We start from the raw sequence: 26,999 nt of genomic DNA on the forward strand, positions 1-26,999 counted from the left end.
TTTTTCTGTGCATGGAACACAGTTGAAGTAATATGATTCATGTATCTTTTATGTCAACGTGTAAATGAAACAGCTATCAGAAAAAAATATTTTAACTGTTCGTCATTTGAAACTGGCAATAAAATAGACAAAGCAACAGGGCAAGACAAAAGCACAGGCACAGAAGATGGTGAAGACTCTACCTGTTTTTCCACCTTGACTACACGCCCTAACATGCTGAGGTCATCAGTTGTCTCATTCTCTGCCGTATTCTTTTCTCTGCTTCTTTTATCTGCTGTGATCTGTCCTTTCCCAAGAATTTGGTCAACACTGTAAGAGAAATTAAAAGCTACTGTGACCCCCCAAAATGGTGATAATATGGAAGTGTTTGTTCAATCCGTACATTAAGCATTAAAATCACAGTCCTTCAGAAAAGCACCTGAGAAAGGAGGTAACTATATTAGAAAAAAACACGAGAGACTTTTGAGCATTTAGACAGTAGATCACAGACAGCTTTTCTTTTACGTTGGCACTAAGTGGGAGCCAGAATTTAGCCATCAACTGGAAGAGCCAGGGCTGGACTTGCAGGGAGGCAAGAGAGTGGGTGCCTTCCCCAGCAGCCTGGTGTTGGAGAGGAACAGATATACCAGAGACCACCCTCAGGTCTCCCTTCAGAGCATCAGCATTGAGTCCAGGGGAAGCTGTCAGTCTTAAGCAGGAGTCTAAGCCCCGATGCTGCCAGCAATACACATGATGCAATGGTTATTTTATTAGTGCTGGGAACTGAGAACATAAAAATACGCTCCCTGACCCGGTACGTTACGTGTAGTTCCCGATTTCTTTCATGTGAAAAGAAAGGGTAGGGTGGGAGAAAGGCAGTTAACAATGATGACTTCATCCTTTTGGCAACCTCCTGACTTAAGTTATCTCTTTATGAATAAACTTTCCAGATAAAGGATAACCTTTTTGATCATTCAGGCTTCCATCTTCTGGGGACAAATGAGATACATGGTGTTTTGTTTGTTTTCACACACAATTTAATTTCTGGCTCAGCTGTGTTCTGAACACAGCTGGGCTTAAGCATGGATGACACTTTGTGCCCAAATGTAACACAATAATGTTAAACGTTGCTAATACTTATTGTACAGTGAATGGCATAACAAGATGCTTATGCAGGACATAATTTAATGTTTCCATACCGTGACTGTAGACTCTTGATCCTGCATAACATGTCTAGATGGCCTGCTGAATACTGTTCAATGACATCTTTGACATCATATGGACGAAGTGTTTCCTTAAACTTTCTCTTTGCAACGTGAAATTTCATAATTCTGGTGAAAAAGCATTTTGCAGATTAATCTTCAAAGCAGTTGCAAAACAATGCAATATATTCCACTGTCAAAATATTGTCAGATAGTCTCTTTTATACATTGAAGATAGTTTCAATACAGCTCAGGCAAGTGAATTCTTTCAAAAAATCCTTTTTATAAGTACAAATTTTATAATTACTTACACGTGGTACCTATCCCTTTGAATTATTATGTAACAGAGACCACGTAGCATGATTTTAAAGAGTGCAGAGTGTGTTTAGTTGATCAGTATACACCTATTCTGCTTTTTTATGCTAGCTTTTTTTTTTTTTTGAATTGTACATTGAATTGTACTGCAAAAAATATTATGTATGGGATAACAGTAAGTATCCAACATTGATGGATGGCCTATTTTTTTTTTTTTTTTTTGGAATGTAACCTTTACATAAGTTTTCTATGCTAATTTTGTGGAAAAGTGATGCCCACTGAGTCGCTCTTCTTAGAATGAAAAGCTTGATATTAAATTGCAAATCTGAAATAATAGAAGAGACAAATTTGGAAAGCAAATGACAGTGAGCAGATGGCAGTGATTATTATGCTGCGTATTTAGTAGCTGTAAGAGAATGAATGATAACAAAATGATAACAAAAACACTGTCCCATAGTAATAGTTTAGTGGAACGTCAGGAAAACCATACTTTGTATAGTTAGGACAGACATGATACATAGAGTCAGATTAATAGTGCATAGCGAACCTCTACTGATTTCTGTATTATACACAAATGTTTTTTCAAATAATATCTATTTATTCCCACAGTGCTCAGGTTGTTGATATTTCCCATTCTGGTAACTTCCAATTAAAAATGAGATTGCTTGTCACTAGTGTAGAGCTTGAATTATGATTCTGATGATAGAAATTAAAATGGAAAAGGCCTGTTAAGAGCAGTCCATCAGCTTGACAGTTCAGGGCTGATCTCCATGAAGTTTTAAATATGTTGGATGATGACGCACTTTCCTCTTTTCCATTGTGAGACAGTTCTACAGACTAATAGCTTTTGGTGTCTTTTGTAATCTGAAGGTCTCTGAAGCTGGGATATGGATTTTGTTTCCTTTTAGCTGTCAAATGATGCCAGGATGTTCTGTTCATAATAGTCTGGCTGCACAGACAATCTCCTGCAATCTAGTTCTTTATTCAGCTTATGAAGAATAAATGATGTAGTTGACATGCAAGAAAGTATTGCTCTTTTGTTATTATTCTCTCTGTTTAGGTCATCACAATTTTTTACTTCATTCTCTTAATATAAGTGAAAATATGAAACTCTATTAGAAAAGCAGAGCCAGAGAATTAATAGGGTAAGTGAAGACAACTGAATATATCACTAATGGGTGACTTTACAAGAGAAGAGGCAGAAGACTAATTTTATTAACAGCCATAGAAGCTTCTTAGTCAGTGTGCACAAAAATCTTCATCACTGCTTTGCAGCTCTATAACAGCTTTTTGGTTATCATGGCAGTTTCTTCATAATGTTCAGAAGTCAAACTGAAAGCAGCCCAATGAGGCAGAACTATACCATTTCTGTTTTGGGTATTAGCTCACATGATGCCATCTAAATTAACTTCAGCAGTGTTTGGAACGGACTCTCATTGCTTACTTCTTTTTGCTTCAAATACACATAATCTTACATAAATTGTGAAAAATAAAAGTGTTATAAAAAGCTGGCATTATAAAAGCCCGTAAGTTAATTAAGAAACATAAAACGTGAACTCTTCCAGTGATGGATCCTGGCAGCTGCTTTGTAGTTATTCTCCATAGTTATTTACTCTCAATTTTAGAAGCTCAGTTGTATTTCAGTATCTAGAAATAACGTAATTGAGATTTATAGGTTTCAACACCCATTTGGAAAAAATATTACAACTATATTGAGCATATGCAAAAATAGTAGTTGAATTGTGAATAAAAAGCTTTTGAGCCTCCTTCATTTGTGCTTCTAGAATACAAAATGACTTGTTCTGGTGTACGATAAAAGCAAAAGGCTCAGTTATGCAGACACGTGTGGGTAACCTACCTGTGCAAAAAAGGGAAAATGAGCACAAATTATTCATGTCCCCTAGCCTTTAACACGAACGGCAGGAATAGAGAAAGCAACCAAGATAGAGCTTGACATGTCTTTTCTGGTTACACCACACGGGGGCAAACCAGACTCATCAGAAAATAGACGAGTCGCTGCTGGCTCTACCTAACTGCTAGCACTGACCGAATAGAAGTATCTTATAGTAAGAGTTAACCCAGAAGAACAAAACAGTGTACTTCTCATGATTTTTTTTTTTTTAATAAAAAAAAAACAACACGTTAATTCTATTTTTAAATCGCTGCATGCTATGGTGGCATGTGCTGTTCTTATAACTCAGATATAATGTGGTAGAAGATACACTGTTGTATAAGCCTGCCTAAGTCAGTATTATGCCAATTTTATGGTGAGGATTAGCCATGAGTAGCAGCCTTTTTCCATGATGCATCCAGAGGAGAACAGAAAAAAATTATTATGTGTTGAATTAGACCGGTATGTCAAAATGGTTCCTCACCAGTTAACACCTAAAACACAGGTCCACTATCTTTACATGCCCTGTTAATTGTTAGAAAGTTAAAGGCCTGATACCAACTTTTGTCTGAGCTGACCCCTAGCAGCCAAAAGTGGTATCCATTTCATTTAACTGCTGTCAAATGAAGCACCGGCACTGATATAGAATTACAGTGTTTTCTGAATGTGTAAGTTTCATACCTCTCTTTGCACTTGTTGTATTTTATTTTCCATTCATGTTGCCCGTTAGAGCATTAAAAGGTATTATGCTTATCATTAGTGCACTGAGACTGGCACTGAGTCAGAACATCTCTAACCCTCCATGCAGCCCTGTCATACCCACGTTATTTTTTTGAACATGTATCATGTCAGTCTTGTCACTATCTCAGGAAGAAATGGAGCATCGTTGCACTGGGATTTCAGGCAAACTCATACTTAGTTCCTGCCTTAAAGATTAAATCTGGGTAGGTTGTTCTGCCCACAGCTAGAAGAGGTACCCACAGCTTGTTTGCTCACTCACTACACAACAGGAAAACAGATTTAGTTGTGCTGGTTCTTCCATTTCTCTACCCTTAGCTTGCCAAATAATCCTAAACTACAATGTGCAGAAGAAATGAAGATCCAATATAGAGGAGACAACAGTGATGGAGAATTAATTCCACTATGTGTAGGGCAGATTGGCCAATACTGTCTCTCCTCTCTGGAGTCTTGACCTGTACTAACCCATCACCTAGGAGCCAAAGACATTCTTTGCTCCCAGGCATGGTGCTATAGTAGCTAAAGGCACTTGCATAAACTCTGAAAACCATCTGAGCAGAAAATATACAAAGCATTGGGATTTAAAAGAGGATTCTGAATCAACACCATGGAACAAGATCGTAATGGCTGCTAAAAGTATTTTCTACAGGGGTTGCAGAAACATTTCTAAGACTCAGCAAAAATAGTAAATTATATTTTCCTTCTTTGGCTATTAAATATGTATGATTATTCAACTGTACAGCTTATCACCTCAAGAATCCTCATGTCTTGTTATATTTAGCTAAATTTATTATTACTATCATCTTCTATTAAAGACAAATGAAAATATATCTATGCAATCACTAGTGTTAAAGAGAGAAAAGACCTCCTAGGTCAGCAGGTTCCTCTTGCCATTGCAGCTATTCCCTATTGCATATTTATTTATGCTTCTCAACTTTGGTTTTGTATTTCATAAATAAATAATACAATAATACCATCATTTCCGTTGTGGAGAGTATTACAGAGTTTAGTGCTTCTTGCCATGAAAAAATGATCAGAGATGTTATAATATATTGAAACAAGGTATCCTTGTCCTATTAGTCTCTCCTCTATACTTGTGAACTAAATAATTGCGAGCTAATGGGCACAGCCAAGTCTCCAGGAGCTCAGACTGCAGGATAGTAATGTTTTTTTTTTTTTTTTTTTTTTTTTTGTTCACAGCAAGACTGGGGCCAGCTGATCAGTGCTACAAAAATATCGCTAGCAAGAACTGCAGTTTTTCCCTTACTTTCCCTACTGCTTCAGCTGGTCTGTCCTGACATAGAGTTTGGAGTAAACAAGATGGAGGGGGCAGCATAAAAACTGGGCTGGAGAAGACTCAGCTGGAGGCTTTGAAACATTACCGGGCATGTCTGCACAGCCAGCCTTCAGGAGGACTGCTTGGGAGTCCTGTTTTTTCAAGGTGGTGTAGCTGGAACAGATTCAACTGTGTGTGCTTACATTTGGGGTTTTTTGCATCATTTCTACTGAAGCTATTCAAGTACCTTCTGTCTTCATCTGCTCCTGTATAGCAGCACGAAAGGAAAAGCAGCCTCCACCCTCCCCCATTTCCTTTGCAATTCTAAGCCGTTGCTAAAAACAAACTTCAAAATGAAGGACCAAGTTTCCATATGGACAGATGTTATCATCTTGAAACTCTACAATTACTATGCAGTGTCTCAGATCCTTCTTCAGATGTTTGCATAGATCCCAGTGTAGTCAGGTAACAGGCACTTTGAGTAATAAGAAAGAGGAGTATCACCTATCTGACAAACTGAATTTCCAGTCTCTTGAATTTGGGAGACTAAGGTATAGCATTTAACAGAAGTCTGAAGATCATTGCATATTATGCTTCACAGATCTCAAACAAAGGTGTGCTTCTGAAGAAAGATATATGTACTGTTTACAATCTAGTGAAACACTAACATTTGCAGGGGGAAATGGGAGAGATTCATGACTAATTGATAGATAGCAAGTGGAGATGCAAAATTTGTATTCTCAACATCAGTGATGAAATGAGTTGTTCTTTGGTAAGCAAAGCACACAGAGAAAAAGTTGGAGGTAATCTAAAAAGTCTACTTTTATCAGTTGAATAGTGCATGTCTGAAACATTCAGACTTCTGCATCTTTGCTCTTCTTATAACTTTTCTGTGGAGGAAACCATGGAGGAGGTTTGCCAATGATGACATTTAAATTCAGTGCCTTTCCATTAGAGCTGATAATTAGCAAAAAAAAAAAAAAAAAAAAAAAGCCAAAAACTTGTTCCAGGTGCCCCTTGAGCAGGGGGTTGGACCAGGTGAACCAGAGGTCTCTTTGAACCTCAGCCATTCTGTGATTCTGCGAAAAGACACAGGTGGTGCATTGAACAATCAGTCCAGTGGTGCCTTTAAGAATAAGCTCCCTTAATTTAGTCAGTATTAAAACATCAAGGAATTTGGACAGTGTTAAGGATGAGATGGCCATTGGCACCGCTTGCTGATACAGTGGCAAAGCACATTTGGAGCCCGGAGTCAACCAGTCTATTTAAAATGCAGCATTACAGACAAGAATCTTTGGCAACCAGAGCCAACAGATTATGCTGATTGTTCCTAATTTGAGCATTTTTCATTCAAAGGAACAGGTCTGCCTTGTAGCTGGATGTCCATAGTGCATAAGGATTTCTGTCAGCTGTTGCAATGCTGCTGACAAGAGGTTGTTCACAGTGGTGACATTTAAGTAGCCCGTTGCAGTGGCTGTGGGCATTGGCCTGGTATCTGACACGTCTTGGGAGGTCATTTCCAGGCAGGTTGGAAAGACGGTAGGAACAGACATCTATCTGCAAGTGATCTGTCAAGCTGCCTTGGCTTGTAGGAGAGAATTAGAAACTGCCTTGCCAGTTATCTGTCTACAATGGCAATCAGTGGAAAAAGGAGAAAGAAATACAGGTAGCCTGTAGGTTATCACTGTATGAAATTAATTGATAAAGAGCTCGAGTTCATTCTTCCCATAGCACTGGGAGAAGTAAGGCGAAGAATGCCCCTTTAGGAAAATGTCACCTTTCAATAGATTTTTGCAGAAATCCCCTGTGGCTGCTGCCTGCCTGCTGAAGAGGCATGCCGGGGCACTAATGCAACTGTGATATAGTCATCCCCCAGCATGAGCATCAGGCTTGCTGTTGGCACAGAGGGGATGACCGAGCTCTGTTTGCTTCTCGACTTACTCCTATGGTGGGAATTTTGCCTGTCAGGACTTGTGCTGCAAAATATTCAGTAAGATTAAGAGCCTTGGCAGCCTCAGGAGAGTGAATGCTAAATTTAAGCTTTCAATACTGGTAATTTTATAAGTTTCAATGCAGTTTGCTACTTTCTTGGAAAAGAAGGAAACTATTAGTCTTAAATCATCGGGGTTATATTTAGTTCAATGGATAGTGGCAGGCAAGGTTTTGCACAATTGAGTGAATGTAATTATCCTGCTGTTACCAGAAGAAAGTTGCAGTAAAAGTCAGACGACAGTTTCAGGAATATGGAAATGCAATAAAAATGCAAACTTTTGAAGGAAGTGACTTTTCAAAGCAAGGAGATATACATTCAGTAAGACTGCATCAAAATTCCATACAATATTTTGGATTACAGGAAATATACTGGAAACCAACATTCATTATTCTCTTTCTTTTCTGAGTCAAATCATGTGATATTTTTAGAAATTGAAAAGTTGCTAATGGAATGGATGAAATATTTCCAGTTTAAAAAAAAAAAAACAAACAAAAAAAAACAGATGAAAAGGAAGAATAAGTAAACCATATTAGCATTAGTTATGTGACAAATACAGCCATGTAATAATATAAAAATAATTTCAACTAATTGCCATTTTATTGACATGCACTTCATTAGTATCTTAATTACAGGAATCTCGAATATTTATTCACTCAGTATTTTTTACACACCTGATTGCTCTGATGACAGTTTTAAGAGCAGGGGTGAGATCTTCTACTGATACATCACACTGGCACCCTTTATCATCATAAACATCATCTGTTCCAAGGCTGGTGTCAGCTGCAAAATACAAGAGTGGATTAAACAGCAAGCATTTAAAAATCCCTTCCTTAGTGTTTTCTAGCTGCCTGCACAGTGATTCTAGAAAAATAGGGACTACAAATCAAGTAAGAGAGATTCATCAGTTTATGAGCTGTATGATGCACTTGTTTGTGTTGAGGCTTGTGTCATAAAATGACTGGGTAGTCCCCACTGAAAATGGTAAAAGTTAGAGGGTAAGAAAGCCCTGTTATTTTTCATACAAATGAATAGTGTAGTTCCGGTATGTCTCATCCTGACATCTCACTGTTTTTCATCACATTCACTGTCTTAAGGAAAAGCAGTGAGCTAGCAGATGTAAATGGCAGAGGCAAAAGCCTCTACAGTTATATTAAATTGTTATATTTTTTACCACCATCAATGAAACTGACTTTTAAAACAAAGAAAAAGTCCAGAAGACTAAGGAGTCTGTAGAATGATCCAACATTTCCTTCCAGGTAAAGATAAATGAAGCACCTTTTTGCCAGAAATGAATAGAGAATGACAGCAACGTGGATCAATTGCCTCCTTAAACTTCACAGCCATGTAGACATTGGAGTCTTTGCAATAAGAGCTCAAGTAGAATGAGCTCAATAAAAAAAATGGATCCTCTATACTTTCCTAATATCGCCTTTGCAGGATTACCATTTGTGAATAAACTGGAAATCTCAGAAGGGCCCAGTTTATCTCAGTACACAAAGAAATCATGGAAGGATGCATGTCACCTTTTAAATCTACTAGGAATACTATCTCATAATAAACAGCATTGTACTAGGCTGGACATTCAGGAACTGGTATTACTGTATTGTCTTTACAGATTTAATTTTTGGCCATAATAATTTATTTTGATGAGGTATGACTTTACAAGTCATGACCTATAATGTTTAAAGAGCCCTTAAAATTTAAAGCTCATTAGTTTAAAGGCCAGTTTTGGACAGGCACTGGAAAATAAAGTTGTGGCATTTTTTAATTCCTTATAAGACCTTAATCTTATGTTGCTGTAGCCTCATGGTTGGCACTGTTCTGACAGGAAAAGACAACAAAGATCACTTTTATGCTTTCTATGACTCATGAACTAAAACTACCCTTGACAAAACTTAGAGCTTTCAAGGGTCAGTGTGTAGTTTTGAACAGAAAGAAAGTGAGATATACTCAGTAAGTGGCTTGGCTAAGGCCATGTATCTGTGGCAAATCAGAACTTTGGCTAGTTCATTACCCTCTAGAATATCTTTTCTTTTTTGACTGTTGCTGAACTGGTACATCCATGAGGAACAGCTACTGTAGCTGCGAAGAGCACAAAATTTTATCGTTAACACATCAACTTAACACAATATAAAGAGATGGTTTACAGACGAGTTAATAATGTCCTCAATTACACATACTGAACAATCAAATGGAACCTTAATTGTAAAAATGAGATTTGCATACAAAACTGGAATTTTCCCTTCCTTGCTATTGTTGCAAGTCAAGCCTACAATGTTTACTGGCACTGTTTCAAAAGCTTTCCTACTGACTCTGTTTATCCTACAGATAAAATGTATATGTCTCTCCACCTGTCATGCCTAATATTTGTATCCCTGTCCAAAACATGTAATTAACTAAAATAAATTATGCAATTAGTTTTTTAAGTATACACACTACTTAAAATCCCATCTCCAAAGTTGCTGGGTATATGGCACTAACTTTCCAGGTGTTAAGTCTGGATAGCCTCTCCAGTTACTTCTCCCAGAGCTGAAATATCCCTGCTCATTTCTAAATGCCATATGAAAAATAAAGTTTTTTTATGCTACTGGTATTTTCAGTGGCTCTCTAAGGTTTGAACCTACTCAGTTATGCTGGTGTAAATTAGGAATAATTTTTCTTAGGTCAGAAGAACTACAGCTATGTAACCCCAGTGAAAAAGGAGACTCCAGCTTGAAAGTTTAAAATAAACATGTTTCTAATGATTATCTCACTGATACGGTTCCTGGGTCCTTTGCCAAGTACAGTGTCATTAATAAAAGGGCCTCCTTAATGCAGCATATCTTTGCAGAACTGTTTTGAGAACAGTGTGGTGCAATTATAGTGTTTCATGTTGCTCTCATGTGTATACAAAATCAGCAAAATCTTTAGACAGACGCTGGAAAATTCTTATAAATTTAAGCCAGCTTTAAGAAGAGATACTGCTCCTAATAAATCACCTTATTTTTTTCTTTCTAATATTCCCACTGACATGAATTTCCCTCATTATAGCAGGCGTTCAGTACCACATGTCAATAAAACTTGCGAAAAGCTATAAAACTTGTTTGATTCATATGGGAAACATTCATGTTTCTGTATAATACTAAGCAGACTTGGGAAAAACTTTGGGAAATACATAGTAAGAATTTGGAAAATAAAAATCCAGCTTAAAAAGCCACTGAAATCAAAGTTCACATTCTGATGAATTTTTCCAGTGGAAGCTCATGTTGTGTACAACATAGTTATGAGGTGAGATGTACTTGTATCGCTTCTGTCCCTCTCAAGTTCATCCCTGAGGTCAGGGCTGTGTTGGGGCCAGTTTGGCCTCTGTGGTGGCTCCAGCTGTTAAAAGCACTGCCAGTTCCCAGACGGGGTTAAGCTGTGGCCTCTGACAAGCCCCACTCTGTTCTGCTGCCTATCCTCAGAGAGGTTCCTACCCGGCATTAAATGGGCAGGTAGACCTTTCAGTGCTAGGTCACACCTAGCCCTGCATGTGTCTGCTCCCTTTTCCATCCCTATACTCCTTGGCCGTGTCTCCTGCTCTCCATCGAGGTGTCCATGGATGGTCCAGGTGGGCTCCAGAGGCAACCCTGGGCAGCACTTGCTCTGCATGAACTCAGGCTTTGCCAAGCCACTGTGGGGTCAGCAGTGGTCCATCTTTCTCTCCAGGAGCCTCTTCTAAACAGACCTTCCAAATCTGTTGCTTGAGCAGCTTGTGAATCTGATCTTGACAATGGCCTGAGAGCCTCCTAATATACAGAATTTAAACATAACCCTGCAAGAAAGGTTGTCAGCTGGTTGGAGAATCCAGAAACAATTCCCCTTTTCTAATACCAGCATCTTTACAATTTAGGATGTGTTTTGATCATAAGTTTCAATCTGTAAAATATAAATGTTTAAATTGGTGTTTATTTCACAACTCATTGGCCAGCCACCATTATCTCACAGTCTTTGACGTTATTTACTTTGTACTAATGTCTTGTCTTTGCCACTTTTTAATTTCTTCCTCCTTCTTCCTTAAGAGCAGTCCTTAATTTAATCACATAGCAAATAAGCAATTACCAACAAATAGAAAGAGGCATGCACAAGTCATTAAAATCATCTTGATATTTCCCAGTTTATCACAGTATTTATGCATTCGTCTTGCAAACTCCAGTTAGTTACGATCACCCTACAAGAACAGGCTAAAAATTACACTGCTCTGAATTACACTGTTCTGTAACATTATATGTCACCAGCAAAAAAAAAATAAATATGTTTGTAGCTCCATTTCATATGGCTCGGTGCAAAAGTTACACACAAAGCATGATTTATTATTTCTGTAAGCATCATGTGTCCCTTTTAAAAAGTGTTTTCTGTTTAATAACATGCTTTGACATCGGGAAAACTGTGACACTGCTCTGATCACCTTCATTGCTCCATGCTTTAGATGTCAGTAACATTCAAGCAATTATGTGTCTGTTGAACAGAATAGAAAAGATTTTATACTCTTTAACTTGTTTTCTGGGAACTGTCATATGCTAGCAACAAAAATGAAGCATTAGTAAGTGCATGTGTAGGCACCATGAATAGCCCTATGGAAGCACTCCCAACGTAGTGCCATTTGAGTCATCTTCCTTGGAGGTCTTCAAGAAACGTGTAGATTTAGAACTTAGTAGCATGGTTTAGTGATGGACTTTAGTACTAGGTTAAAGGTCAGACTAGATGATCTTAGATGTCTTTTCCATCCTGAAAGATTCTATGATAGTCAGTGGTACGTTGATCCCAACATAGACCCTTTGATTAGTTTTTGGAAGCCTACAGAAGTACTTCAGTCTTCCTCTGAAAGAGGAAGCTCAAGCTCTTTGTATGGGTAATCTACACCATTCTGCTGAGTTTAAGTAGTCACCTTTTAGACAAGACAAAACCTAAATAGGTGCCCAAATCTGGCAGTTCACAGATGACCCTCGATTATTCATGTTACATCACAGCCTTGTTTCAACTTGGTAAAAAAAAAACACTTATTTGAAAGAGATTTCTGAATAATTTTAATTTTAATGCATGATTCAAGGTGAAAGATAGATGGCGGCCTAATTTGTAGAGGTGCCGAGTTACAGCAAGCTATAAGTTATAACTGCCATTTGAAATCCTGAATTCAACACAGGAATTGAAGTCCAAACAATTCATAGCCATTGAGTTTGGAAGAAAGCTCTAGATGTCAGCTGGTTGAAGCACCTTGCTCAAGCCTAGGATGCTCACAAAGTCAGTGCATTTCACTCACTTTCACACTGCCTGGGAAGTACCTTTCTTTACCCTCAGCATTTGCTGTGGAGAAATAAGTTTTCAGCCCATATTCTCTAAAAAAAATTGAGTTATCCTGTATATGTTTTATAGTACTTCCACAAATGTCATAATGCACAGAATGTATTGCAAAATCTCAATTACTATTTTCCCTCAAAAAATTATCCTAAGTACAAACCCTTTCATGTTTTATGTTCATACAGTTCACACAATGTCCCTTTATTAAAATAAAATGCAACTCAGCTTAGTAACTTTAAGTATTTCATGAAACTTTTCATCTCTGCACCAGCTCTCAGTATTTTCCTGTTTTTTGAAGCATGAATACAAGTTTCCTCCACTACTCCTAGAAGTGATGCTCTTTCAAAATTTCCCTTGCTTTGAAACATCAACAAGCTGACTCTCTTTCAGTAAAGACTTCACATAAATTATTTTACCATGATTGCTTGCTAAGCTGTGTAGGAAACTGAAAAAAGCAACACTAATTGGGATGGAACTTAATCACACACTTAATGATAAGAATGCCCAAAGCTCCCCCAAACAGGGAAAGGCAGCAGCACATGTTTACATGCTTTCCAGAGCAAAGGCCAGAAAAGGAGGCCCAAGGGAGTGAATCATGCATTTATTTCCTTGATCCCTGGGAAAAAAAAAAAAAAAAAAGGGCAAACTTTCTTCTAATCATAAAAGAAGGAAGGAGGCAGGACAAGTAAACTTCCGTGATGTGCTCTTCACTTTCACTGTTTAATACTTGTCTAGAAAATAACACAAAAACCCCTCAAAGTATGCAGAAGTATTTAAGTGGCAAAATTAAGAAAGAAAGAATAAAGCTTATTAATTTGAAGACATTGATACCTCCTTGAAGAAGAGGCAGAGCCTCACTCCACCAGCTCTTAAGAACTCCCTCTCCTTTGTGCAGAACCTGATACCCTACATGGTATCTATGTGGAGTGCAGTAGTGCCATATGCTTAGTCCATACCTTTCTCCTTTCTTTTCTCCTTAAAGTGGCAAAGATTTCTGGATGGGGAGCAGAAAAGGACATCAGAACTGAAATTCAATAGAATTCTGAATTCTGCTTTACAAGCAGAACAGTATAAAGGATATCCCCAGCAAACTTTGTAGATGCATGAACATTTCTGAAAAAGCTCAGATTTAGCAAAAACAGTAGATAGGATTGGCAGAGAGGCTTTTTTTTTTTCTTCTTTTTTCTTTTTTTTTACATATTCTTTGTATAGTTATATAGTCTCCCTTATTTGTAAGTGCAATTTTTAAGGTCAGAAGCCTAATTTATATCAGTTATCATATGATAACTGATAATAACATAAAATAATGCATACAAGTTCCAAATATCTAAAATTCTAATGCTCCCTGCTAACTCTCAACTATCTTTAGTTATTATTTAACTTCTCAAAAATTTTCTGCACTGGCAAAATTTCATGGAACAGCTCCCACAACTTAATTAAAAAGGAGTCCTTTTCATTTTGAGCGAAGATATGAAAAACCAGAAGACTTTCTAAAAACAATTAATTATATGCAAAATAATTCTGCAGTTAAAATTGCTGATCTTATTATAAATAGTAGCATGCTAGCCAGCAAGTTTAGATGGCCACATGGCAAGAGCAAGAAAAATGTTAGGTTATTCTAAAGCAATTTTTCTTACATATACACACAATTTTAGTGTACTTATAGACACACAGCTCTGTTATTCTGTGTACACTACACACAATAAGTTATATCTGTAAAAGAAGTTGCAAGTATATATGATAAGATATAGAACTGTGAACTAATGAGATAAATGTCATGCCTAGTTGGCTGTCTCTTTGCATATCCATGTTGCGTGTCAGTTGATACACTCTTCAGTAGTCCAGAGGACCTAACATAGGTCCTACATCCTGGTCCTGCTGTTTGCAGGAGATGGTAGACGTAAGGAAAGGGAGAGATGAGGATGCCAGCTTTAGATTTTGCTAGCCATGAGAGATTCCTGCATTTTAAAAAGCTGTGAAAGATTTCTACAATAACACATTATAACAATAAAAACATTCCTCAGATATTTCAGGTTTGGTGGAAGAAGGTTACACGGTGGTTGGAAAGTTTTATGAGTATCCTCTCAACTCATTTATTTACTCTTTGCTACAGATGAAGTTACCTGAAATGCATGTAAATAATACTTCTGCATGGTGATCTGCTGCTTTCCCTCCCTGAACTGAGCTGGCTAATCACCACTTGCTAATCCTGACCACACTTAAGCACTCAGTTCAGTTAGCGAAGGTGTATGGCAGGTTAGTTATGATGTTACTTATATGATAAAGAGGGAGTCTAAATTATAGACTCATATGGACAGAACTTTAGTTGGAATAAAATAAAATAACTCTTCAAAACTGATGGACCATACTTATTCACACACACACAAAAAAATGACTCAGAGCTCAGATAAGAATGTGAGATTATTTTTTAAGATCTTCCTAGTTCGTTACTAGTTACAACTGTAATAAATGAGAGCTCTATCATTGAGTTAAACCATCACAAGAAAAATAAATCTATTGTCCAGCACAAATTGATAGATTGCTAATAAAATGTCATTTAGTCCCATTGCATTGGGTTGTACAAATTGAGCAGCTTTGTTTTGACATCACACAGCTTCATTTTGAATCAGCAAATTTAAGCTAAACAAGATCCAAAAGCAACTAAACTAAGGACCTTTGCCACTTCAAGTGAACCATCTATGAGGTCAAGATGTTTGTGCTACTGAAAGGAAAACCTGTCATTTTTGCAATACATAAATTACATGGTAGTAACTGAGGACACGGGGGCTGAAATGCGCAGTTGCATTCTTTCCATGGCTCTTGTAATATACTCTACCCTGAGGATTTTGAGCAAGTACTCTGTAGGGAATGAAAGGCTAGAGGTCATGTGAGCTTATAATGTTCAGGGATGCTGCAGAAATCAAATATTTCCTTAGAGAGTTCTTTTTAATTAATCAAATGAAATATGTTTGTAATATCTCCAGTGCTGAACGCTTTTGATGTTTTATTCAAAAAGCCACACAACATCTCTAGGTTACAGCAAATGCACAATAACTCATGCAGAGGCTTAGAAGCATGGGGCAGTCGTGTTCAAGTGCAGCAGGGCATTTCTGTCCCTGCCTGAGGACTGCATGCCCAACATAACATCAACTCATTACTAAAGCTGTGGCCATGCAAGACTGGAGCAGTATTTCAGCAGGTGCTGTTCCTCACAAAAAGAAGCAAGCAGAAAAAAGCCCAATTATTTAATTGCTTGACACAGTGGGTGTTCCCGGCAGCAGTGACCGGCCACCGCTCATGTGCCTGAGGCCATTTGTTCCCCACGGGCAGCTTGGGTGTAGGGTCCCTGTTTCTGGTGGGCAGGGACACAAACTGTGTGAGGAGGACATGGGGACAGGAGTGTGTCCCAGCTTGTGCAGCTTAGGGCTCAGCCAGCACCTTCATTCAATGCCCGTGCACAAGCTGAACAGCCACCAGTGATTCAAGCACCTTCTTTTGGGAAGACTTCTTTTGGCATGACCCTATAAGCAACACAATTTCTTATCCCTTCACCATTTGGTAAAATATTCTCAGATGTGTCTCAGATCCTTTTCAGTTCACACTTTGTAAAACTTGACTATTTACCATTCCTGAAGCCTTTGGAGGTTGAGTGGTGAAGACTTCCATGAGATCTGCTTAGGAGCGATAAGTCCCTTCTAAACTGATAACAGGGTCTGGAAATACAGCATCCTGGCACCTTAATTAATTTTTGCAGGTCTCATCTTCAACAAGAGTTCTGGCAGCTGCAAGGCACATTTCACTGGAGACTGGGCATATTTTTAAAATCAGATTACATAAGTCTTAATTTTCAATTTAGCTCCCTTGCACTGTTGTTAAATGCTCCAGAGTGTCTGCAGCCATGCCACCAAAGCTCTCTCCAGCCATCAAAGCTCTCTCAGGTTTGGATTCAATTTGCAAATGCACATATGTAGCTGAAATAATTGCTGCAGTTGCCAGGCCCACTTTGGCAAGAGCAATAAATGGTTTATAGGCAGTTTCAGAGGACTGTCGCTACCCATAAATAAAGGCATTTGTGCAACAGTTTTGGTCATGCTGCTCTAAGACTGCTATGCCAAAATCCTTTCGGGAGGTTCCTGTGGCCAGCTGAAGTGTTCTGCTTTCTGACAAGTAACCCTCCTTCAGGGGTTTTAATATGCAGCAGGGGGGTGTTTGTAAGCTTTTGTTAATGTGTAGCCCAAGTGGAAAGCTAGTACATTTTCACTCATGTGAGCCTATTAGCTACCTCTGTAAGCTCCTGTCTGAATTAGAAACCTTCCTTTACATGACAGTTCCTAGCTGCTCATGTTTAGTTTTTCTAGCAGTCTCCTTCTGATTGATTTGGCCCAGATTCCAACCATGTCCTTTATGAGGGTGAACTCAGTCAATCCTGCAAAATCTCTCCGTTAACTATCTGCCATGGATCACTCTCACACGTTCACAATTTCACTTTCTTTCTGAACCTTCTACTCATGCATTTGCTCCTCTGTTTTATTTTTGTGGCGTTCAGTATGCTTCACCTTCATAAAGAGGTAGCTCCTCCTCTATCTGCACTGACTGAAGATCATTTGCAACTCTAAAGTCCATACAGCTAAAGAAAAGTCAAGCAAATCATAGAATCATCAAATAATCTGAATTGGAAGGGACCCCAAAGGATGACTGAGTCCAACTCCTGGTTCCACACAGAACTACCTAAAAATTAAACCATACGTCTGAGAGTGTTGTTGAGTGCTGTTGAGAGTCTGGTGCTGTGACCAGGCTCCTTGGGGATCCTGTTCCAAATATCTGAATGTATTCTCTTTGGAAAGGTGAAGTTCATAGTGAAAGGCTGTGTTTCCATTAGAATGCTGATATAATCTTTTGACCCTGCACTGGTTAACCTATACCATATTGCTTCTGTCAAAAGGGACAAATGTCACATCTTTTCCCCTTAAACATGGTGTAAAGAGAAAAGAAACACCAGAAAAAATAGCTGCTTAAGGGTATTAAGCCTTCCAGACTTCCATGTAGACTTCCATGTAGAAATGGGTGGCTTCTAGTTTGGCTGGAAGCTCAGCACACCAAAGTAATTGATCCTTTGGCCAAAGAATACCTCCAGAAGGAAACTGGAGGATCTGACAACTGAGAGATATTACTAAAATGCTGCAAATATCATGTTTTCATCCAGTGAAAATATGCAAGATGTTCTAAACTAATTACGTAGTCTCCAGATCCTTTCAATTGAGCTGTCAAAGTGGACCAGACTATGAAAAAGGTAACACAAATGGAAAAAAAAATAAAAAAAAAATCATCATGGTTGGTAGTGCTTGTCTTTTCCTTCATTGGACTGGGTAATGTAGCAGGGAGCTGCTTGTCAGCAATGAGCAAAATGGACATCAGTCTGATGATAGCACTCCTAGAAGTATCTGGACCGGGTCCCAGAGTGGAAACTTGGCATTTGCCTAAAAGCTGGAGACAATGGAGACTGTTCCTTCTGCCACGGATGAGAAATTGGTCATATCTGTTGGCCCTAGTTCATAAGGGTGGACTAAGTAGTTGGAAACTGCTAACAAGGAAACAGCTTGGGCTCACCCTGAGGAGTGGAAAGATCTATAAGGGTTTACGCAGGGCAGTGAGGTCTCTGTTATTGTTATTATCATTTATCTACAGAAGTATCCAAGTTGCCATTTATGCCACCTTTTCTATCAGAGGCAATAGGAGAGGTGAACTTTCATGCAGATCACTGCTATAAACAACAGCCTGTACAGGGCAAACCACAGGACGACACTTAGGAAGTGTTTCTGTGACAAATGGGCTGATGAAAAAGTAAATGGATACTTGAGTGAGGTGCAGGCTGAGGGACTGGAACAGGAGTGAGCCGCTGATACCCTGGGAGGGTGCTCAACAGATTGTTCTCTTCTTAGTTCACTTCCAGGCGTAGTGCAAGTTATGGGGGTTTAACCTATGAAATCACTTCTGGCTTGTATTTTGGGAGATACTTGCACTATACTGCTGATTACGTAGGAAGCCTACATTTAGAAAGGGTATCTTGAACCTCACTCTGGTACTTAGAGCATTTCTCACTTCCCATTTCTGAGAAAGTGGCCTCATCCCTGCTCCACATCAGAGTCAGACCCAGGCAGGCATCACATCACACACCCCAGGTGAGGCGGCTTCTGTGGGACAGGAGCCAGGGCCCATGCCCCAGAAAGTAGCAGGGGGTGGCAAGCAACCTGGAATGCAGCCTGGACATCGAGTAGTGCCTGGTACACCCCAGTAGCTCATTGTAAGTCAGCCAAATTCAGGATTTGTGCATCTGAGAGCTCTCCACGGGGGAGGGCTTGCCTGGAGTGATGACCTTAGCAAACACCGTAAGTTTGTCTTGTTTGCCCTCCAGGAAATGTTTATTTACCCAGGCTTTTCCTGAAGAGATGTGTCGTGCAGGACATTCTCAGCTGAGGGATGGGGCATTTCAGTTCAGTGGACATTTTGCAACCTACGTGTCTGTGATAACATGTGCTCCAAAAGGGAAGTGGGCAGTGAAATTACACTCCCACCTGAATAGTTCTACCCCAGTTGTTAGGCATAACATGTGGGATTGCCATTGTACAAAGAGTTTACATTTACATCTCTTTGATCAGCTGATTTACATTGTACCTTTCCCGTACAGCCAGCACCACTGCCTCCTGTCATAGCCCGTCAGTTTTCTTGTATTTTCTGCCTGGGGCTCCCACAGGAAAGAACAAAACATTTGTAAGCTGGGAAAAACGTCAACGTAGAAATACAGATCTGCTGGGAGAGTGGTAGCACCCAGAGCTTTGCGAAGACATCTTTCAGTGCAGGACCATTTCTACAAAATGTGAGCTCATCTGACACCCTTGGCTACAGCCTGTTAGAGGGCCGCTGTCACCAGCTTCAGTGCTCCCTGGTTAGGGGTATCACTGCCCTCATTTTGGTAAGTTTCTATAGATGAAGATCTTTGACTCAGAGGTGGCTGTTTTGATGCCAGAGAGGACCTCTCTAGGTGGGAGAGCAGAGAGGGGCAGCATCCATTTCCCTGGTGAGGCAGCGTTCAGGGAAGGCTATGTTCCGTTCCTTCCCACATCAAAAATACCCTTCAGAGGGCAATACATAAAAGCAGTTAACACTTGTTTAGTTTGCTAAAGACACTTACCTCCCCATACCTGATACAATCCCCCAAAGGTAAGGAGTAAAACTTAAAGCACCTACTAGCACATCTCTTTCTGGAAATAGGTTTTGGTAACTGCCCTAAAATAAAGATTCTTCCTGCTTTACCGATATGTGTCTCATTCACAGCACAGGCATGTGAGCAGGTCGGGAAGAACACACAGTGGAAAAAGGGGGCATGACAAACTCCTACCGTCCACCACAGGTTTGGGCTGCGAGCTCTTCAGCCGCAGCGAGGGCCTGAAGCGGGTTCGGTCGTTGAAGCTCCAGCTCTTCTGCACTTTGGTGGGGCTGCCCTCGGTGGCGATGTCAGCGCTGGGGGACCGGCGGTCTCCCACTGAAGACTGCCTATTCTTTATGCTCTGACCCCGTGGGCTGGCCATCCGGACCCGCTCTTTGAAACTCAACTTTTGACTGTGAAGAAGAGAAAAGGGCTTTATTTCATAGTTCCTCCACTCCATTTCTTTCATTTAATAAGATAACTGAAAATATTTTCTAAAAATTCTTAATAGCATAAATCTGTTTCTTATACACTTCTATTTACATTGAATATATATCATTTGGGAATGAAACTGATTTGAAGTAATTGTTTTTTGATGTAGGCATTATCAGTAATGGTCTACCTTACAGTACAGAATAATCTTGTACAGGAAATTAAATTTAAAAACAACAAAAAATCAAACAACTTTAACCCAATTATTATGGATTAATCTCTAGTATATATTTTTTTATTCCTTGCATTTTAAATAAGCTTATTTCCTTGTTAGTCAGCCCAGCTCAGTGCATTTCTGACAATCTCTTCAGATAAACAACAGCAAAATGTACTCTATTATTACTGCATGCCATGTATTTTATTTTTATTTATTTATTTATTTATTTATTTATAAATCAGGCAAGAATACGGTTAGGACACTCATGCTTTTTCAAGATGTGGCACTTCCAACATTTCATATGCATTGTTAGTGATCACTCATGTTCAGAATTCCTTGTTAAGCACTTACTTGGACAGGACAGAACCAAAATTAACAAAACATCCATGAAAAAGTGCGATGACAGATGAATGGAAGTATAATGTTTCCCTGTGTGCTCACTAAAGTCATTGCTGGAGGTTAAGCTGGGAGCTTGTTACCTGCAGGTGCTACTGGCACCTAAAGGCACTTTAGGACAGCCACCACAGCCCAACCAAGGTCATGGCTGTGACTGCTGGACCAAAGGTGGCCCTGTGGCCTTATAAACGGCCAAGAGTAAGCTGTTTTTTCCCTTCTGTGCTTATAACTTTCCCTCCCACATCAGCCAAATGTGGGACATGTACAGTTTCTCAGTGCTCAAATTACCTTTGTCTATGCTCAAACACGCATGATGAACATGCCGAGGTCACCCTAACTATATGCTTATGCTTTTCCATTATTTAGCCTTGCTCTTGTCTGTTGCTTTCTGAAGCAGAATGCACAAAGGAAAAATATAAATGAAGTCTTATACCTGCTTTGGAGACCTTGCGTTATCTACAAGGTTAAGTTCAATCACCTGTACAAGGGAATGGTCATCTTCATCAACAGTCCTGTTCTTGCAAGGGGAGAGACGAAGTGAGCAAAGCAGTAGCTGCTCAGAGTATGCTGTTATTGGTCTCGCAGTCCTACTGCACTGGCATAGGCTTTGGGGGGATGCTTTTAAGGCACCTAGAGCAAAGACTGTCTACTCGCAAATTATAACTGTACTTGAAGTTAAAACTCTCTCTAGTACCCTCAAATTCCTTGCACTTCAGCACACCCATAAGATATGTTTTCAACAGAAATGAATTCTACTGCTGATTAACTGATGGTAAAATGTACTGTGTGGTTCTTAGATGTTTAACCAACTGCACTCTGAAAATACAGTGTTAATATGTAATTATATGAAATTGAATGTAATTATAAACTTCTGTGGCTGTGAAATGTTGAGATAATCAAATATCTTTGTCCATGCATAGCATAGCATAGCATAGCATTTCATTCTGGATACAAACATCAATGAGAGCAGAAAGGATGCAATCTGTAGCAGGCAAAAGCACATGCTAGGAAGCTACAAATAAGTTTCAAGAATGCTAAAAAATAAGTGCATAAATAGGAAGATTACTAGATAAATATATTTCTATATGGCATGGTGAATCACTTGAAAGAATAACTTCTCTATAATTTCTGAATGCAAACCCCTTCTTCCCTTGCCCAAAGTAAGCAATTGTTGAAATAAACACATGATGGTGCTGGAAATGTCATCTACTTACACTGAAAATTGTTACCCACACCTGCAGTGCTATATGCTGTTGCATGCTCAGTACAAAATTCCTACAGAACCTATTGTTTGAAAGAGAAGAGATTTCTAAAATTTAATTTTCAATAAAAATTACATTTCAAGGCTGAATTATATTTCAGCTCAGGAATCATTTGCATTGTACTACTTAATGAAAGTATAAGCTGGAAAATATTTATTAGCCACATTATTGCATTGTCATACTATCCAGCATGAGAAACAGACTGAAAATGGACTTCTTATTATAGGTATTATTTCTATGCATGTGTCCCCTGTGCTTTTTTTTACTCTTCTTATGGCTCAAATTATATTTGATATTGAAAATGAAATCAAATTATATATTTTTTTGACAAATGTTAAAAGGAAAAACTTTCTGGACAGCTCTCTTCCCCTTGCATCAATTAAAATGAAAGGAAAATTAATAATCTAGACATAAAAAAGATCAGCATGGACCATATTTTTTTTTTATAGTCTCAGCAGCTGCAAACTGAAAATTAAAATAGAAAAATGAAAAAAAGCACATGTTAATTATTTTGTTCTAATATAAGCAATGGCTGCCTTTAAATGTTTTGTACACAAGGTTATTTCATTTATAAAAACTGAACCGCACACAATGGCTACTTAACCTGAATATCTTTAGTTCTCCAAATCAAAGCAATGGTGAAAGGAACAGTAGACACTTCATCTGTACTAGAGACATTTGCAGAAGTGCAACACTGAGAATGAAAATATTAATTTTAAATGCAGACCTCACACTTTAAAAAAATAAATCTGCTTTGTAGCAATGGCAATGTAATGGCATGCCGAGGGTCCATGCAGAGAATGCTGCATCATGAAGAGAAACGCAGCCTCTGAAGAAAGCCTGGTTTGGAAACTGTTTTGAGTCTTGAGAGTTTCTCCAAAGACGTTGGTTATAACAGTTGTTCGCTCTTGGATCCCTGTTCCTATTTTGAGACTGGTGGGAAATGTTCCTAAAGCCACTGGGTCCTATTCAGCGCAGGCATAAATTGGAGGACTTGCAGCAGTGGAGAATCACTGGGAGAAGTGAGAGCCAGGAGAGTTCCCAGTGGAGCCTGGGAGAAAAAAGCTGCTGCCCTTGGGGCTCTTCTTTATAGATAAATAAGATAAATAATGAGATAAATAATGTATCATGTAGAAATAACTGAATCAGAGCATTTTAGGTGCATCCCAGCCAGGCTTTTTCCCGCAGTGAAAGTCCCTTCACTTATGGGTTATGTAGTTCTTGGCTCTTGATTCTCTGTTGCAATAGTGGTGGGAACAGTATTAGAGATACAGAATGGAGATAATCTTATGCCTTTTCAAGTACCTTTGGGCATTCTGCACATGCATCAATGGCCACATAATCCTTTATGGCACTTTACTTGGTTTTAATGATGGCTGGATTAGTGCTGTCCAGTGCCCTAATAAAAATCCTTCACTTTTTGTAGGGCTTAGCCTGTTATAGATACATATATGTGTGTATATATATATATTATTTTCCCTTTTCTCCTCTCCTTTTACAAGATATCCAAAGGAAATCCCTTAAATTAAAGTAAACCTGTTAATGCCCTTGGACATTTACATATCTCTGTAAGTACTCCCTAACTTGAATGCTGGTCCAAAAGGCAAGAACCATTAGGAACAATTGGGAATATTGATGTGTAAATGCTTTCTCAAATTATACAGGTTCTTGAATCAGACTTAAATGACAAGGATTGCAGAGAGCCACAGCTATTTCCAGTTTTCTCTGTATTCCTTCAGACATGTCTCTGTCCATCACTTCTTGTACCTCATGTGACTGATAGTTTATTCCATTTCGTTTATGTACTTATTAACTTTCTATTACAATCTTCCCTGCAAACAGTATCTCTTTGGACCTCTATTCTTACAGGTTGCAAGCTGTGGGATACATTCATATAGATAACACTGGAGCTTTGAAGCATCTTTTAGTGGAGATTAATTACTACTGAAGCCTCTGGAAAAAATGGAAGTGATTTTTCTCTATTTTTTTTTCTCTTTTCTTTCTGAAAGGTTACTTGCAGAATCTTACCACTCATTCCTCCTGTCAATACATGGATGAGCCTCTCACTTCCCTGTGATGGTAAAAGACTGTAACTTTTATTTCTTTAAATGTTATCTTATTTATCGTTGATTTATGAAAGAATAGGTGTTTAGAGACACTAGAGGTCACTGTAGCTTCACTGCATGGGGAACAAACACTGTGGTGGACCAAATGACTAGACTTTAGATTATGTTTTAACTGATAAATGCCAACAAACTCTTGTTTTTCTCTTCTGTACTCACAGTTCTGTCTGTTTTGATTGACAATCTTACTATAATTTTCAGGTAACAGAACATCTCTTTGCCTCCCTGTCCAACTCCCTTATTTCCCTTCCTACATTTCTGGTCAAGTTCTGCCCCACTTCAGCCTCAGACCTGCAGCACTACTGCTTTCCAGTAGTTAACAATCTGTGATTAATTTCTCAGCACTTCATACTGAGCAGACTGGTGGAAGTGTAAATAAGAAGAAATTGAAATTATTCAGAAGTAAACTGAAGGTCTAAGGGTGAGAAAGAATGCTTCAGATGTCAAGTTGAAACAGAAGCTAAAGCTGACAAAAGTTATCACCCATGACAAATAACAGCAATTAAAAGTGCATGTCTGCTTTCAGCAGTTAACTTCTAATGAATACAGATGCTGATTCTTACCAAGATACAGATGACTTTATGGAAATTAAGCTAAGTTGGACAAATACAAATGCAATGGATAGTATAATGAGGCCTGAAGTTCAAATGTACAAAACCTCTCCACCAGTCTTATGCTAGGAGCTTGAATCCAAGAAACATAGTGTTATATCTCATACCTTTAATGAGTAATAACAAGAATTCCAAGGATGTAATGTCTTAATGTTCAAATGTCAAACAAAACAAAACAATTTTTTTTTTTTTTTTTTTTTTACTTTGCCAAAGTAGTGTTGGATAAAGAGAAACTTTTTCCCCCTCCATTTACTAGCATCAGTTTGTACTTTTTTTTTGTTTAGTTTTGTTTTGTTTTTTTTTGTTCCCATAAGTTCCATCCATTTAGGAATTACCATTTTTGGTAAGAGACACAGTTTCAACAGAATTCAACTGAAGCAGATGGTTGATTTCACATGCATTCCTTCACCCTCCAGTATATGATGCAGGCACATCTTCCACAGGCTGTGTCCAAGGGGATTCTTCCCAATAATTATTACACATTTTAACTGTTGATATTGATGAGCATGTTATATCTTATTTTTCCCCACTAATTATTAGATGGACAACTCAACTGCCATGGTTGTAAAAATCCTCTTGGACTTGGGGAAATGTCTTTATCTAAATACTCAGATGTTGTTCTAGATCTCTACAGAGTGATACATTCCAAAAGTTCAAGTCTCAGGCAGAGAAGGGAAATTGGGCTTTGGCAAATCATGGCGTGCTGCACACTGCAATTATTTGACCATATGTATTTCAAAGAACAGTTATTATTGCCATTAATGTCATTGCAGGCAACAAGCAGCAAGGGGAATTATGAGCACTTAAAAAAAAATCAGGAAATGTCTTTTGGAGAAGTAAGGAACTTTAAAGCTCTAAGGAGGGGAAAATAAATGAATCATGCACCTGATGTTAGTTGGCATTCTCAAACATCATATGAATAGGCAGGATGCTGAATACCTATGTTTCCGAGGGGTGTACATCCTGAAGAGCTTCTGTTTATTACTACAAAGCTTACTAGGAGTGAGGGGAGATAGAGGACCATGTTACTATGCATTCCACTGCTAGGTGAGGGGTTAGGCTTTCCACCTCTAGTAAGATTCTTCATCACTGGCAATTTCTTTTCAATACAGCACATGCAGAGATAATAATTTACATTAAATCTACTTTTAGAAACAGCTATGAGATAGTAGATGGAGAGAATTCCAGAGTACAATTTACATGCTTCTCTCAGAGCAGGGATGACTTTTTTTCACCCCTAAACACCTATGCTTGCAGCTCTTCCTTATTGCACCAGAGAGAGTTTTCTAAGTAGGGAATTTGTATTCAGGCTCACTACTTACAAAGCTAAAAGAAGGCTAAACTAGACAGGTGAAATTCATTCTTTGCAGACACAATGCATGTCCTACACACAGCCTAAGACTTTATGCTCTCAGGATGCTGTAAGTTTTACTGGTCTTGACCTCATTCCTTGCATAGGAAGAATTTCAGCCACAATGTATAACTGAATAAAAATAAAAACTAATTGTGTTCAGTGTGTATTTATAGAAATAGACAATTTAACATATATGGGCTTTCTAAATACCTTGCAGAACTCTAGCATGGATCTAGAGAAATATCTCAATTTTTGACATAGATACACCAGAAAGTTGTCCACACTTGCTTTTGATAAACAATTAACTAGAATGTTTATGCATAATATTTTAAGAAATACGACATATAATGCATTGAACATATTTTTCTTAAAATCAGTATGAAGCTGTAGCATCCTAAGTGTGGTTCTCTTAACCCAGACAGCAACATTTAGTTGCTTAATGAAAGGCCGTAAGTCTATGGATGACAAAATGCAAGAATTCGTTTCTGTAAATATAAAATTCATTTTGGTAGGAAAGAAAAAACAGCTTTTACTTAAGGTAATAAGAGTTTTTCTCCACTGTTATTAGAATGGAATAAAGAGTAAAGAGCATATTCAGAAAGCAATCCAGTGCACTACTTGAACGAACACATCTTCATTTAAGAGTGAAACAAGAAGCAGTTCACATAGCATCCCATGCAAGTCACTCAG

At 38.5% G+C, this 26,999-nt stretch overlaps 1 protein-coding gene across 2 annotated transcripts in view; it reads right to left on the minus strand.

The window, feature by feature from the left end:
* Positions 1-26,999, minus strand: part of KCNQ5 (potassium voltage-gated channel subfamily Q member 5) — a 288,690-nt gene that overhangs the window by 5,872 nt on the left and 255,819 nt on the right. The window contains exons 9-13 of one of the 2 annotated variants that reach the window (XM_072036272.1): positions 20,117-20,327; positions 17,986-17,989; positions 8,066-8,153; positions 1,179-1,310; positions 183-309 (exon numbers count right to left, since the gene is read on the minus strand). In XM_072036272.1, the coding sequence (XP_071892373.1) occupies positions 183-309; positions 1,179-1,310; positions 8,066-8,153; positions 17,986-17,989; positions 20,117-20,327 (562 nt within the window). Of the gene's footprint in view, positions 1-182; positions 310-1,178; positions 1,311-8,065; positions 8,175-17,985; positions 17,990-20,106; positions 20,328-26,999 lie in introns of both variants that reach the window. The other variant, XM_072036271.1, reaches the window with a different exon arrangement.

This window comes from Anas platyrhynchos, chromosome 3 (genome assembly GCF_047663525.1).
Source record: "Anas platyrhynchos isolate ZD024472 breed Pekin duck chromosome 3, IASCAAS_PekinDuck_T2T, whole genome shotgun sequence".
Lineage (NCBI taxonomy): Eukaryota > Metazoa > Chordata > Aves > Anseriformes > Anatidae > Anas > Anas platyrhynchos.